Source organism: Saccostrea cucullata, unplaced genomic scaffold, assembly GCF_032062105.1.
Source record: "Saccostrea cucullata isolate Sc308-1 unplaced genomic scaffold, CSIRO_AGI_Scuc_v1 ctg1010, whole genome shotgun sequence".
NCBI classification, from domain to species: Eukaryota; Metazoa; Mollusca; class Bivalvia; order Ostreida; family Ostreidae; genus Saccostrea; species Saccostrea cuccullata.
This window is the reverse complement of record NW_026940383.1, coordinates 94,642-110,714: the sequence shown is the minus strand read 5'-3', so window position 1 is coordinate 110,714 and position 16,073 is coordinate 94,642. Positions and strand designations below refer to the sequence as shown.

Here is a 16,073-nt window from a genome sequence, read left to right as displayed (position 1 = left end):
GTTCTTTCAGGTACCACAATTGAACAGACTTGAACGATAATTCCATAGAATGTTGAATCTTCTGATATTCTTACTCAGCTGTTACAAAGGTTTGTTTCTTAGTTCTAAATTTATTCTAAAACTGCAAATATATTAAAGTCGATTCTAAGACTGATTATCGCAATTCCTTTAATTTACGGGGACATATTAATCGAACACAATTGAAAGATATGTTGGGATTAGATAAGAGTTCGGTTGAATATATGGTACTGTCTTTACTGATAAAACTAAAAGATTTTAGTACGCACATTATTCTCGATGGCAATTGAATGTTAGGATTATATAAATTTTTAAATAAACCAGTCATTATCATTCCAAGAAAATGAAATTTTAGATGTCGATCTTCGCGTCATAGCTTTCTCTACTAATGGTCTGACTAGGTCAAGTTGACACAAGTTTAGTTCACTTTTCTTAAATAACAAACTTATTTAATTTATTGCTTTGAGTTTGCCCAAATGAATTTCGATACTATACTGTTGTTTGATAAACTTAATAACCTCAAGAAACAAAATAATAATCAGATATTGTAAAATTTATTATCTTTACACGATATAAAATATAGTACAAGAAAACATTTTGCACAAAAATAGCCCATGACGTACAATGTATTGACAGAGAACTACGCCAAACTGGTGTCGTAAAGTTCAGCAATTTGTTTTATATTTTCATAAAAATTTTAAAAAGTCTAGTTGATGTGCTGTAGTAGTCATATCATTTGATTAAATTTTATATACTGTTTTTACGTCAGTGGTCAATGGAGATTATCGAGATCCACACTGTAATGGTAAACAGGTTATTGTCCACTTGTTTGAGTGGAAGTGGACAGACATAGCAGACGAATGTGAGAGGTTCCTCGGCAAGAAGCAGTTTTGTGGAGTTCAGGTACAGTAGATTGAATGAGTGTATGTTGTTTAACGTCCAAATCGAGAATTTTTCACTCATATAGAGATATGACAGTATTCCGGTGAAGGGCTTCAAATTTAGACCTTTATTCAATTGAGCAGTGAGGGTCAACGCCTACCGTGACACGGGACCTACGTTTTTATATATGACTTCAATTGCCTAGCGCTTGGCGAAGGAACACTCACTATACCTATATTAACGTCTTAGGTTTGAGGCGTCACCGCGAACGAGAATCGAACGCGGGCCTCCCGATCACCAAGCGAACGTTCTATTACTAGGCTACCTTGACCGGTCAGGTACTGTAGATTAAACTTTTAGAGTTCAGGTTCATTTAAATTATTCCATGGTGTATGTCTATTCTATTTATAAATCTATGAGAATTATAATTGTCAAAAACTCACTTGGTTTGCAAAGAAATAATTCATATGAATCATTCCGACATATAAAGTCTTCTTCGATAGGTTTCACCTCCAAATGAACACGTTGTGGTCACACACCCAATGCGTCCGTGGTGGGAGAAGTATCAACTGGTCAGTTATAAACTTCACAGCCGGGGAGGAACCGAGGCTGAATTCAAAGACATGATTGTTAGATGCAAAAATGTTGGAGTCAGGTGCATATAACTCAATATTTCAACAAACATTTCAGTAGTACACTATGAGCATTGTAAATTTCTGCATGAGAAAAGTTTTTTTTTATTCTTGTAGGATATACGTGGACGCCGTTGTCAATCACATGGCTGGACTAGGGAGAATTGGAATAGGGACAGCAGGAAGTCACTTTAATTCCAGCAATTACGATTTTCCTGGAGTCCCATATACCCGACAACATTTCAACACACGAGATAAGTGTCCGTCCGGAAACGGCGGAGTCGACAATTATAGTGACCCTAAGAACGTCCGGAATTGTTTTCTGGTAGGACTCACTGACTTAGATCAGAGCCAGGAGTACGTCAGAGATAAAATTGCAGAGTACTTCAACCACTGTATCGACATAGGCGTGGCGGGATTTAGAATCGATGCTTCCAAACACATGTGGCCGGGAGATGTCAAAGCCATTCAGGACAGGGTCAAGGACCTTCCAGAAGGAGGACGACCGTTCTTTTACCATGAGGTCATCGACCAGAACGATGGGGCCGTGAGAGTTAATGAGTATTACGAGTTAGGATATGTCACGGAGTTTCGTTACTGTCAAAAGATTGCATATGGAATTCACGATTTCGGACAATTGAATGACATGTATGTTCCGTCTTGGGGAATGTCGGACCCGAGCCATGCCTTCGTGTTTGTCGATAACCATGACAACCAAAGGGGACACGGAGGTGGAGGTAATCTAATAACACACAAAACACCACGTGACTACAAAATGGCGGTGGCATTTACACTAGCTTACAATTATGGATTTACAAGAGTCATGAGCAGCTATTTCTTTGATAACTCGGACCAAGGACCCCCAGACAACGCTGACTTTTCAGCAAAAGACGTTACCATTAACGCTGACGGTTCCTGTGGTAATGGATGGGTATGTGAACACAGGTGGAACCCAATAGCCAACATGGCGGTCTTCAGGAACGCCGTGGCGGGAACTGAGATAAAGAACTGGAGGAATCAAAATGATGAAATTTCTTTTGCTCGCGGACAGAAAGGTTTCTTTGCTATGGCCAAACAAGGTCACATGGACAGGACCTTACAGACGGGGCTACCAGCCGGAGAATATTGTGAACTTGTTTCAGACTGCAAGAAGAAAATCACAGTGGACGGTAGAGGTAACGCCCACATCGTAATTGACAACAGTGCAGAACCAATCATAGCCTTTATTGTCAGTAAGTAAGTTAGAATTAAAAAAAATGTTATGTATTACTATATGTTAATTTAGTTTAGCAGTTTCAATGTGTGCATCTTCAGGATACGTTGGACGTCAGTCCACTGGTACATAACAAATCGTTGTCATTGCTAGCTCGCCTAATGTTGCCTTCTCTACGTTAAACACTATTCAACTAATCAATGTATAATATATTCTTCAGATGGGCCAACAGGACCCGGGGATCATTTATTTAATCACTATCCTTTGCCAACAAAGTTACCTTCTGCGTCTACAACATCTTCATCTGGCTTATCTACTACGGACTCTATAGGAGTCTCTCCTACAGGATCAGTTGACTCGTCCACCACGTCTAGCCCAGGGCCAATAATAACACCAGGAAACGGCACGTGGGCAAGAACTGTAATTCTGATAGAAAAAATGACGAGAAACGGGGAGGATCTCTTTATTGATGGCGGTATTAGTCATGACCATAGACAGGGTATGAGTAATCTTTTTTTCTGAAGATACTTTGCCTAATGATATAACTTGCTAAGAAAATCTTTTTTCTGGCTCACCTTTGATCTGTTGATTTTGCCAAATATTGTTTATTTCAAAGCTAATAATAGGCCACTATTTTTCTGTAAGACATTCTTTCTTATAAAAAGTCCATGAATGGCTTTGGCATTTACGTATTTTATATACTTTTTAATTAAGCTGACATTTTCTTTTTAAAATACATATTATCCATGAAGCTTAGATTTATATAATTACAGATACTAAATTCAGATTTCAAAATGTTTTCTATGTAAGAAATTTATATTTTTGTTGACACATTGTTGTCTGATGTCTGATTACAGGATGCACTCCTGATGCTAACACCAGTCCTTGTGCTATACCAATTATACACAACAAGGAACCGTCCTTCTACAATGCCTATGACGCCTGGAAACAAGGCGACCATCACCTGGACTGGTATGGACCGGAAGTAGGTCAGGGTAGTTATCAAGGCAGGCGACCCACCGGATCACCGGCCGTATGGACAACGAATGACCGAAACAGACAAGAATACAACCCACTCAACACGTAAGAATGTTACAAAAAACATAATTTATATTGTTTGTCTTCTGTAAGATTTAAACATCTTTTCATCTTGTCTTCGTTTTTTATTGTATTGAATACCTTTTAAATACATTAATTAACCTCATTTTATGTTATTTTATGCACACCTTTTACCAAATGATGCCGTTGTTGTTTTATTGCTCTTTCCTTATTTCAGTGCCATTTAAATGTTTTCAAATCTACGGAAATGTTGTTTGACATGTATCAAGCCATTTTGTAACTGTCCGATTAGTATAAAATAATTTTTAGTTATTGTTTAATATGATTTAACATTTTTGCAAGCACCATCACTTATCTTTTAAAATATAATCTCCGTTTATCAGAAGAATACCATCTATATATATTTTGTAGGGGGGGAAAAAGTCAGTCCAGACAACGAATTCTGTTTTTAATACATTTTTAGATCGATTTTGATTTGAAAAGATCTAAGTCTGAGGCTAAAAGAAGACTTTATACTGGTTATTTACTAATTATTACTATCCCATTGTTAGATATGGACCTCATTATTGGCTGCTGGATGTGATGATGGATTGTTCTAAGACGGAGAATGGTTGGTTTGAATTTAAATATAAAATTAACAACAACTGGGAAGGTCGGATACACAACCAACATTGTGGAGACCCTCCCTATCGCTCCGAGAACCATATGGCTAAATGTGGCGCCAAAAATGTCTTTCAACAGAACGGGCAATGTGAAATAAAGCCATTTTAAAATGTACAAAAATTTGGCTTTAGTATCTGTTTTTTGAAAAGAAATTTCTTGAAATACACATATTTTAACTTAAATATGTAGCAGTGTAAAATTTCACGCACAAACATAGTCAATGCAGAGTTCAACAAGTAAATAAAACCATCTAATACAAACAAGTAAAATAGATCACAGAATAAATGAAAGTAAAACATATGATTCAACCCTGAGTATGTTCAAAAGCTATTTATAAAATTCTGCAATGCACTTTTGCAGATTTCAGCGTGAATTGCTGAGTTTGTCTTTTAATACTGTATGAGTCAATAGCACCATTTCCAGATCAGTTATAATGTATGCTCGGAGTCAGCAATTTGTGGTTTAGCCCCCAAGTCTTGATAACATTTGTGACGTCAATCCTGACGTCACTTTTTAATTGGCGGGAACCTCGGTTTGGTGGGGGTCTGGTAAGCCTGGGAGTACCCGTGGTCCCTCTTTAGTTCCTCCTCCGCCCCCTGTCGTAACGCGTCTTCCTCCCTCTCCTGGATCAACTTCCGTTTCAGCCTCCGCTCACCTTCGATGAATTCCCTAATACAATAAAGGGAAGGATACATATTTAATTATGATTAAATGATGTTGATAAAAGATCACCATCGGTCAATGAAAACTTCTTAACCCCAAAAGTCCTCTATGGTAATTTTTTTTTAATTTTAAGTCACAGAGGTATGCATTCAATGGTTACCGAGCTTAATAAAGAAGTAATGATCCCCATACCTATTCTAGTCACAACCCGTGTTTATACCTTCCATAATGTAAGTACGTGTCATATATATAAGCCACAAAGCTATAATACATGCAGTGTTTAAGCAGTATACGTAAGAAGCATTCCAGTGCGGTATATTGCAGTTTTTATGATCTTCTCGAAATTTATCTATTTCAAACACCTGGCGTTCTGTTACTCTGGCTGAATTTTAGCCTAAAAGCGATATAAACTATAGAAGCACTACGGTATACAGTATATTGAACCAAGCCTAAGTTGCACATGTTTTGGCAGCTTGCCAATAATCAGTCTACCTGTACTTTCCAGGATACTTTTTATCCAGTCGATCTATCTCCTGTTGCAATTTTGGTAAACTAGAAAATGATACTATTTTTATATTTTTGGATTAACAATGTAAAGAGTGTTCAAAACCAATCTTTATATTGCGGTATGACTTACAGTAGATCGACACTGCCATCTTTGTTCGTATCCAAATATGACATGACAGAATCTAGAGCTGCTTTACTTATGGGATATCCCTCCATCTGTAAATAAAATAAGTACCGAGGTAGTTACAAAACCTAGAACGACTTTACTCAAAGTTATCCCTTCAATTTAAAATAGTGATTACAATCTTATGGTTGCTATAATTATTGGGTACCCCTTCCTCTCTGAACTAAAACATGGTGACAGTACATGGTAGATGTTTATGTGAATCTAGCGGAAGACATACTTTGGATTGTGAAGACATATGCCAAATAAGTTTTTGTAAAATTTTAAAATTATTGTCATTTATAGATGAAATGGAAATGTTGGAGTCTTGTGTCTACTGCTTTCTCTTTAAAACATGGTTTTTATGGCTGCAAATTGTAACATGTAACTGTATTTTGTAAAATATTTATATTTACACTACATTTATTTCTCTCAATATAACTTTTCTTTCGATTTATCTTATAAATAGCCAACCAAAACCTTATTCAACTGCAATTAACTTATTATTGACTAAACTTGAAATTTTTAAAAAGTAGTATTTGTTTTTTAACATAACACTTTTTATGGTGCCTAGTTTTTTCAACAACAAAAATAATTTGTACTGATATATCAATGTGAAAAACATTTTGAAAAGTGGATAATTGTATCAAATTTTCTTGTCTCCTAGCAAATATATAAGATTTTACCATAATACGAACATTTCAACCTCTACATCATTTAGATAACACTACCTCAAAAGCAAATTGCATCTCATCCCTAGTCAAACAATTGTTGGAGTCTTTGTCAAACTTGAGAAATAAATCTATTGTCCTTAAATGTTCCTTCATGAAATACAGGATCCTTATCGGGTCAATATTAAAAATGTTCTTTGGATCCGCTGTGGTAACAGTTCCTGTGTTTAGCGGAAGTGACGTATCGTAGCGTACAATAAACATCCGTTTTTGTTGAATTTTCTCCAACACTGATTTGAATTCCTTGTCCACCACGACGCCCTACAAAGAGGCCAGTAAAAATATTTGAAATGAAAGGCTCTAATATTTTTTCTAAACACGGTAAATATAAGACAGACTATTGACAAATAGCTTGATATGCAATAAAATAAACAGTAAACAGTTTCTTTTTTTCAACATTTGAAAAATTCTTTAGTCGAAATACGAGTAATGCCCATTGTAATCTGTTGCTAAGAATTTGGACAAAAGTTTACTATTCTCTGTTATATAAATTGTATTGTCATCATTTTTAACCAAATTGTCTGTCTACATATTTTTCCTGTTTATCCGACCAAGATCAAGTAGACGTCGTTTTCTTAAGTAAATACGCACGGACTGTTGAAAGCCAACGGAAATATGTTTAAACTCATCGATTTCAACTTACTGCAAGGTCCAGTTCTTGTAGAGCGGAATGTTTGGCTCGGAGCATACGATTCAAGAAAATTGACGTCATTGGTGCTGTGATGGGATTCTGTGAAAGCTATAAAAACCAAAAGAATCACATCGTATACATAAGACATCATGTAGGTATACTTCAATCTTCTTTGTAATGTACTAATTAACACCAGTTCCGTATTTTCTACATTCATACATCTTGATTCGATGCATGGATTTGCACAATATTTTAGCACTAAAAAAACTCATCATTATATTTTTGTAGCTAAACATATGTATATTTATGAGTAGAAAACTATGAAGCTGCAATATATCAAAATCACCATTAATTTATTTTTTTATACTATACTGTTTTGGTTATTTCATTCTAATTTTACTTTTTACTTAATATTTAGACACTATTTTTGTTGAAGAAGCTGAGCTTGTAGTTGACTTTTATAACTGCCACGTACATTGAGGAGTCGTAGCGATTTGTTCTTCTCTAGACCTTTAATAATCTCAAACAATGCCGGCGGATGAATTCTATTGCACGTTAAGTCGAGGTGTACCAGTGTTGTATTGTTCTGAAGGAGCTTTCCAGTGGCGACACTCCCCTCAAATCCGAAACCATTCCACGCTACTATCAGCGTCTTCAAATTTGTATTTTTCTGTTATTAGAAATAGAGAAATTTGTGTGATTTAAACGATGATATTATTGGTTTGATTAAATTTGATCTACGAAAAAAATAAGTGTCTCAAAGAAGTAACAAGAATATTTCGAAATATCTGTTTTTCGAGGATGTTTATTAATTATAATAATGAAAATTCAAAAAAAAAGAAAAAAAGAAAAAGAAAGAGTATCTCACTCGAACACCATTAGCCAGACCGACAGCCCCAACAACTCGTATGTGATTCCAGCTGAGATCCAGGGACTGAAGGATGTCGTTCTCGGCTGTAAGAGTCATTTTATCATCAAGTTACATTGTTATCAAGTAATATAATCGAGCACATGCTTACTATCAATTAATTGTATTCAAACTCGCTGTAAAGTCCTCCCAACTTACCTAAAGCTATCCCAATGGCAACTCCACTGTCTCCCAAGTTATTATGAGCCAAGATCAAATCGAGGATACTTTCATTTTCCTGAAATTACATAAGTTTAAAATGATTTGACTACTAGTATTTTTAAAATAACTATTAGGCCTACAGTGCAATCTAAATGTTTCTTCGGATGCCTGTTTCCTTACAAATGTCCTCACCTGGATAATTTTGCATACAGAATTTACATCTCTGTCTTTCAAGTCATTGTCTAAAAAGAAAAAAAAGTAAACATCAACATTGAAATAGTTAATATATTTACGGTTAAAATAATAAGTGATTTACCACTACATCCTTTCTCAAGATTCTAGTAACAAGAAGTTATTAGATATAACGCAAAAAGAGAGTTTTATATAAGCATCTTAAAGAGGCTGGGTGGTCGTGGCCATTTTTAGACTATTTTGATCTCCATTAGAAGAAGAGCTCCTAATAAATAAAATGATCAAATTTTAAAGCTAAAATTTATGAAATTTTTCTTTGCCAAATCATAGTTGACAACTTAAGATACCATATCCCAAAATTTAAATTATATCTGGTGGTTAATAAAAAAATAATTAGTTTACCCCTTAACCTCCTTAAAAAAAGTTCAGGTTCTGTCGAACAGACGACTGAAATTTTAATGATCAATGGGGGCCGATTACGAGGCATCCGGAAAATTATACCAAATGCGCGCAAATTACGCTACGGAATATTTTGTTTTTGAAAATGAATAAAATATAGAGATTGATACTGGTTGAAGCAGAGCTATTTTATATTAAATGATATAAGTTCAGTTAATGCAAACTTTTTTTCATGGTAAGAGCCAGAAGTTTTGTTGTGTAGATGTGTCGTACTTACGACTGAGGTCAAGTTTCTGTAGTGTGTTGCATTTGCTGAGGAATTCCGCCAGTTTGGCCAGTGGTTCCCCGGACAGTTGACAGGATGATAAAATCTAAATCAAACAAGGAGTTCAACATACATATACAAATCAATGAATTGTTTGCTCAAGGTAACAAATCATGGACTGTGTACTCTGTTTATTTCAGCAAAATGTACGCATAAAGTCAGGATCAAAAAGATATCAAAGATTTAAATTTTAAACTTGTTTTTCTTTTTTTGCAAATCCTTTAGAATAACTCAACTCCCTAGTCAAAAAGGATGAGGATTAATTGTTGATTGTATGTCGATTTTAAATTCTTATTGTGTTTGTTTTTTAACGTCATGAACTGGAACATGACAGAGGTTCTGTCCCCGTTTATAGAACATTTATTTGACACCAACTGTACACACCATCGATCTCTCAAACCTCCTTAAATGGATCATTAGCATTTATATAATGCAGGAAAATTAGCATCTTATTTTTTATTATTATAAAGCACGAAAAGTTAAAAATAGAAAAAGAAATGTCGTCTATATCTCCTCCCCAGTAATTTTTAATTTATATGCTGCATGTATGACCTTTCATGCAATTGCAATACTACATATATATTATACATGTATGGTATTAACCATATTTTGACAACCCTTAAAAATATTCTTTTTTAAATGGATAAGTTATGATTTTTTAAACCTTTGGGATTAGCAATAATTGAGGAATAGATTTTAAAAAAAATAATTAAATTACGGCACCCTTTCAGCTAAAAAATAAGAATAAAACTGGAACTCGTGACCAGTAACTTATTGTACTAGTAGTTAAAGGCAAGGAAGCAGTAAGTAAATCCAGACTTAGACTTTTGTAATCTTTCATATATCACCTACTTAGCTAGAAACTTGTCAAAAGTTATAAGCTCTTTCACATATACTTGTTTGAACATAATAATGGATTAATGGTTATAAACTCTTTATGATTTCGTTCTCTGACGAAGTCAAATGTCCCTTCTGTCTTCAGATAACCCTTAACTACATGTAGCTAGATATCATCTTGTTGAAATTCTATTAGATATAACTTACCAAACTAGATATCCTTTTGTTAACAGTCAGTAATTCTATAAGATTTCACTTACCAAGCTAGATATTCTTTTGTTTACAGTCAGTAGCTCAATCAGATAATCAATTTCTTTCACTGTCAGTTTATTTCCAGTCATATTCACCTCGCAAATCTCGCTATCATTCTAAAAATAAAAATAATAATAAAAGTCACAACATTATAGATATCAAATCTTGTTAAAGTGTGCATTGGATATTATTTCAATATCAGAATATCCCAGATATAAGCTTAAACAAAATGCAAATAAAATGACCTAAATATCTATCTATGCTAAAAAAAAAAAAAGTGATAACTATACTAAAAGTGCGCAAATAAATTTTTCATGTTCTTTAAGCATAGAAATATATCTACACATGAGCGACCATCACCAGAAGCAAAAGATCATGCAGAAAACACAAAACAGAGGTTACCTCGTCTGAATCGTACTCATCGTCATCGAGTTCGAAGATTTTCTGTAACAGTTTTCCTAATTGTCATGTATCTCTTGCATATTTTAAAGTATTTTTACAAATCTTATATGAAAAAAATAGGATAAAGCAATATATACAGTGCTTCCTCACAAGTATAAAGATCTACAAAGTTTTTACCTGTGTTGTTTCAATTATTACAAAGATGTAAATCTGTTTTCACTTACAATGAAGGTCAATAAAGCGGCCTTGAGTTCCTTGTTGGAGAGGTCAAGGTTGGAGAGGTTCACAGACGTCTTGCCGAGCTCTCGTAGAATCCTGGAACACGGCACCACACCAAGCTGGTTACAGAAGCTTCGGTAGTTCCTTTTGTGTAAGTCGACTACGGATTCATACCTTAGTGGCGAAGATTCCTCTGTTAAAAACAATAAGATACATTGTACAATTACCGTATCACGTGATGATCCGAATTTGTAGATGAGTTGTCACAAAGAAAAATTTGATGCGAGGATTGATATAATATATAATTTTAAATTGATTCTGAATGGAAATGATATAAATAATCAATTCTTAAATTATCAAGAAATTGTAAGTTTTCTTTAGTGCTTAATATCAAATTTTGATTTGTTTTCTATGTAAATATATACAATTTTTTTCATGCATATATTTTTGACATTGTGACAAAATCTTACAAATTTCTCCCACTTTTTCTGGAATATGTAATTCAGGTTACCTTCTAGTATTTGAACATTATTCTATGAGAAATATTTCTGATTTCTGGGGAAAAAGTTTCTGTTATTTATCCTTACCTCTTAGAAAAAAATAAAACGTTTTGGTGATGGCAAAATAATCTTCATATAAAATACTTACCCTCCAATTTATCATTAATTTTGTCCTCATCCATTGTTATATCAAGGTATCAGGTACTTAAAATCTATATAGGTAAGGGAGCCATCTCTTATTGCTTAACCTTCCCTCAGAAAACGTAAGACTGGGGCAATATGGCCGGTGATCCCTGATGTCATTTGAATTGTAATAAGAGATTTCAGCTTTAGAGGGTAAACCAACAAACTAGGAGATTGATTATTTCATTGCTGCCGTGATCTTTAATAATCTAATCATTGTCAGAGAGTATGACCCCAGCAGTTTACCATTTAATCCTGTCTTTGGTTTGCTTTTCAATGTGATTTTCTTTACACAGATTTATTATATATTTCTCATCTTGTTTTGTTCCGTCTTTTTGAGATCGTTTAAAGAGCAACAATATAAAAGTGCTTCGGCGAGGTGGAAGTACAACAATAACTTGGTATGTGTTTTTATCACATGTAATTAATAGTTGAGAATTCCGTCCATTTGATAGAAGGGGCAATTCTGTGCTCAATATTCGTTACACAACAAAGAAAAAATCGAATCATTTTATTAAATGTTTCATGAATCATTGTGAAAAAGCACAAATGTACATTCTGTAATCGAAAATATATTCAGCTCAAATGTTATTGTGTAATGATAATAATTAAATTTTGTATATTCTTTGTGGTGATAAATGTGTAGCTTTAGAACCTTTCTTCCAACCCAATCTCTCTGTTTTCGATCAACTAAAGATAATTTCCTATGAATTTTTTCCCAGCTTTCTATGAACTTCCTAACTCTATCCTTGCGCGTGTTCCTATTCTAGTTTTATTTCATTCTCATGTACCCATTATTTACATCCTTGTGGCATATACTTACTTTCTTTTTTGTTTACTTCATTCGAGTTTACTCCTAAAAATACTACGTGAAAATTCTACCAAAAATTTCTGTAATTTAATCATGATAACAACATCATCTTCCTAAGTCAAGAGTATGTGGAGCGGAGCGGATCACAAACTATTGACTTGGGAAGATGAACAACATATAAGAACAGAAAGTAATATACATCTAGTTCCTCACCATCATCACTTTCGAAGTCGAAATCATAGTCATCTTCTGGATCAAATGGAGTCTTGATCGCCGAATCTCTCACTACGAATGTTCTGGACGTACGACCTCCCACCAAAGCTAAATTTTTGAAGGACGCCCGCGTCAAGTTTCTGGAGAGAGCACGTGACATCATTGCGCGGGAATCATTTCGGCTGAGGCGGGAAACAACGCCCTCTAGGTCTGGTGTCTTTTCGGTACCCTCGGGTATTGTTGATATGACCCGTTTGACCGGAGAAGAGACAAGGAGCGGAAATTGAACATCCATGTTTTCTGCTACAAAATTAAAACGTATAATTCACGCGTGTTTAAAAATATTACATTGACTATTTTCATTTATAACTCTAATACAGGATAACTGAATTGTATCTTTATCATTTGTATGCACTTATGTGATGCATGTTTTAGAGTTCAAAGCTGGGCTTGAATGTTAAAAAAATGCAACATGTACTTTTGATATTTCTATATTTTTCCTGTTTCATAATTTATGAAATATACAACAAACCAGAATATTGCAAAATTTTAAAATTAAGTCAAAATAATTAAGAAGAACAATTCCGATTGAATGACTCAAATCCTTTTTTAGTCTAGAAATTCTTATGATTCGTTATCATTTCATAGAGTTTTAAAGTCAAGCATATACAGACATTAAAGTCATATACGCTATATGAACGCCGAATTTTGTGTGAAACAAAATGATTAATGATTTAAAACACATGAAGTGTAATAAAAAATAAGACTTTCCACAAAATTGTACTATAGATGTCGTTGTAATAACAAAACAATTAAAGAATATCTAAATTCAGTCTTTTCATGAATATTGATAAAGGAAGTGCGTTAGGCCTATCTATAGAAACACATGTCCACGGGAAATCACAGACAACGAGGTATGTTGCATTTTGACAACAATTATTAATGTAAGGTTAATATGCGTCATAACAGAGAAGATGGTTGATACTGAAATACATTAAAAGATAAAGTACCATTAAGTATCCACGTCAAAAGTGAGTAGTATCTCAAACGGTCTATTTTCTTTACGCCACGTGTGTTTATCAATCTAAAAGTAGCGACGGCGTCACGTGATGGATTTATTTAAAAATAGCTGTTTTTCTTTCCTTGCAGGATAATAAATAATTATAATTTGATAACTTTGTAACGCGTTTAAATTTAATGGTGTAATTTACAGTATTTTCGTAACTTTTATTGATAAACAAATTGTATCAATTTCCAATCGTATTTTAACTGGCGCAAGTTATAGCGTGTATACTTTTAAACAAACATGGCTAATTTAAATATAAATATTTTCCCACCATGGTGTTAAAGTGACAATAAGATTTGATATCAGAAGATTAATCAATAAAAATCTGAAGGGGGGAATAAAAATATCTTACCGATTGTTTCCGGCTTTCTGCTTTCCCGAATAGCAATTGTACAATTTATATAAAACTTTCATTCTGTAATCCTGTTAGATTATACATAACCTGGCCTAAATACAACTGATTGTTTTACATATAGGTTACGAGAGTAATTTTATATTTAGAAATTTAAGCCCGGTATTAATTTATTACTTTACAATGACCTCAAAAAGGGTAAGTTTCTTACATTACATTCGAGCTAATGACGTAGTTTTAAATATGACCTCGTATGATCAATGCTTAGTTTTGGAAAACTGCCCTTATTTACATAATTTCCAATTTCTTGATTTGCTTTTCTAATACGTATTTTATATCCATTCGTTCTGTTTTTCCTGTTCTGTAATTGACTTATCCAAATGTTTCTTTAACTAAAGATAATAGAGCGAAATCAAAAATCATGCAAAGGAAGTGAAGAAGTATTACAGAACTGTTAACCGTTTATATCTGTACGGGAGACTTGAAACAAATTGCGGAAACATCCAGTGGTGAAAACTTGCTTTTCCCCAATTTCTTCAGTCTTTTCTTTATTTTTTTTCATTATCATCCTTGTATTTTTGGCCCTTTAGTCCTTGTACTTTTGTTTAAATGTCAGAATATATAGGGAAACCATATGCTTGAGAAATCAGGTTCTTTTAAGATCATGCCTTAATTAACAAGTAGTTAAATTAGTCATTCAATTGGGGATTATGATTAAACTCTACATGGTGCTCTAATCCTTTCATCAGACTTCAGGAGAATGTTTTACGAGGTTTCTTGAGGTCAATATGTGAGGCAACTTCTATCCTGCTGTTTCCAATCCAGAATTATGAAAGTTTACCAATACAGGTACCCGATGTTTACAGATATGAGTTGTTTGTACTTTTATTGTATTAAAATAACAGCCAGTACCGTTATCAGACGATACTAAGTGACCTACTCTTTGGTCAATACTACGCATGGTACTTATGCCTTCTAAAAACAACGATTTGATCTCTAAATATAAAATTTAAATACCTCATTCTCGAACAATAGATCTAAGCCAAGTATTTGGTTTAATTAAGTTTCAGATATTGAGAGAGAGAGTTTATATAAAATGGTCAACATATTTTTGTTGTTTTAAGTTCTGTGATTTACGTCAGACATGACAAAAAATGGACGACTGGATTCTGAGATATATTTTTGACTTGTTTTGGCTGTTAAAGGATGTAAATATTTTAATCTTTATATAAACTAGTTATGAATTTCAGATAGCTTCACAATTGATGTGAACCTTATAAGTAAGAACATTCTGTCAATGTATTGGCATTATTGAAATATATAATAAAAAATCATATCTTATTAAAAAATATATTGGGTTGTTATTTTCATGATTTGAGGTGGGGGGATTTTTATTAGCATCCCTTACTTTAAGTAAGCAGTAAAACATAGATTGGTACAGACCCATGTTATAGTTATTTCTAGTGCATAATCAAATTATTTTAATTTTGTCAAGATTTTAAGGGGCAGTTTTCAGGATAAAATCACAATGGAAGTATTGCTTAAGTTACGCAGAGTTTGTCAGAATCTTGTGAAGAGAGGAGAAAATTTGACAAAATCATTGTACGATTCATGGTGGCATATTTTTGCCCGCTACGTGCAAGATAAATTATGTCTTTATTCAAAATAATTATGTCTACATGCAAAATAATTATTTTATCTACATGGAAGTTACAACTCTTTTAAGAGAAATTGCTTCTAATATGGTTAAAATCACGTAGTAACACCTGTATCTGAAATAAATGCTAGATGCAACATACATGTACTTACGTAGACAAGTGACTTATTAACATTGTTAACATTCGAGATAATTATGTAGATATGAGCATTATTTATGTTAATATGTGGGTTAATTATGTTGACTTGCGACTTTTTTATGTTAACATGCGACTTAATTATGTAGACACGACATATTTGTTTCAACACGCAAGATGTTTATGTCAGCATGCGACTTATTTTTGTTAGCAAGAAAGTTGTATTTTAATTTAAAAGAAAAAGATCAAGTTTTCCTCTTTTAAAGTATTGTATTCATACATGTATGAAGCAGAATTT

General features: G+C 33.6%; 2 protein-coding genes across 2 annotated transcripts; one reads left to right on the top strand and one right to left on the bottom strand.

The window, feature by feature from the left end:
* LOC134255308 (alpha-amylase-like) lies at positions 1-4,587 on the top strand. The gene is made up of 7 exons (XM_062737831.1): positions 1-89; positions 788-921; positions 1,404-1,555; positions 1,650-2,764; positions 2,966-3,244; positions 3,603-3,828; positions 4,356-4,587. Exons 1-7 carry the CDS (start codon positions 50-52, stop codon positions 4,573-4,575), a joined length of 2,166 nt encoding a protein of 721 aa, XP_062593815.1. The 5' UTR covers positions 1-49; the 3' UTR covers positions 4,576-4,587.
* Positions 4,588-4,670: 83 nt separating this feature from the next.
* LOC134255309 (leucine-rich repeat-containing protein 74A-like) lies at positions 4,671-12,863 on the bottom strand. Its single transcript, XM_062737832.1, has 13 exons — positions 12,565-12,863; positions 10,863-11,050; positions 10,245-10,352; positions 9,100-9,193; positions 8,424-8,473; positions 8,229-8,307; positions 8,031-8,116; positions 7,638-7,832; positions 7,175-7,270; positions 6,532-6,792; positions 5,768-5,853; positions 5,623-5,682; positions 4,671-5,136 (listed from the first exon to the last, which is right to left on the bottom strand). Exons 1-13 carry the CDS (start codon positions 12,857-12,859, stop codon positions 4,974-4,976), a joined length of 1,761 nt encoding a protein of 586 aa, XP_062593816.1. The 5' UTR covers positions 12,860-12,863; the 3' UTR covers positions 4,671-4,973.
* Between the last annotated feature and the right edge of the window lie 3,210 nt (positions 12,864-16,073).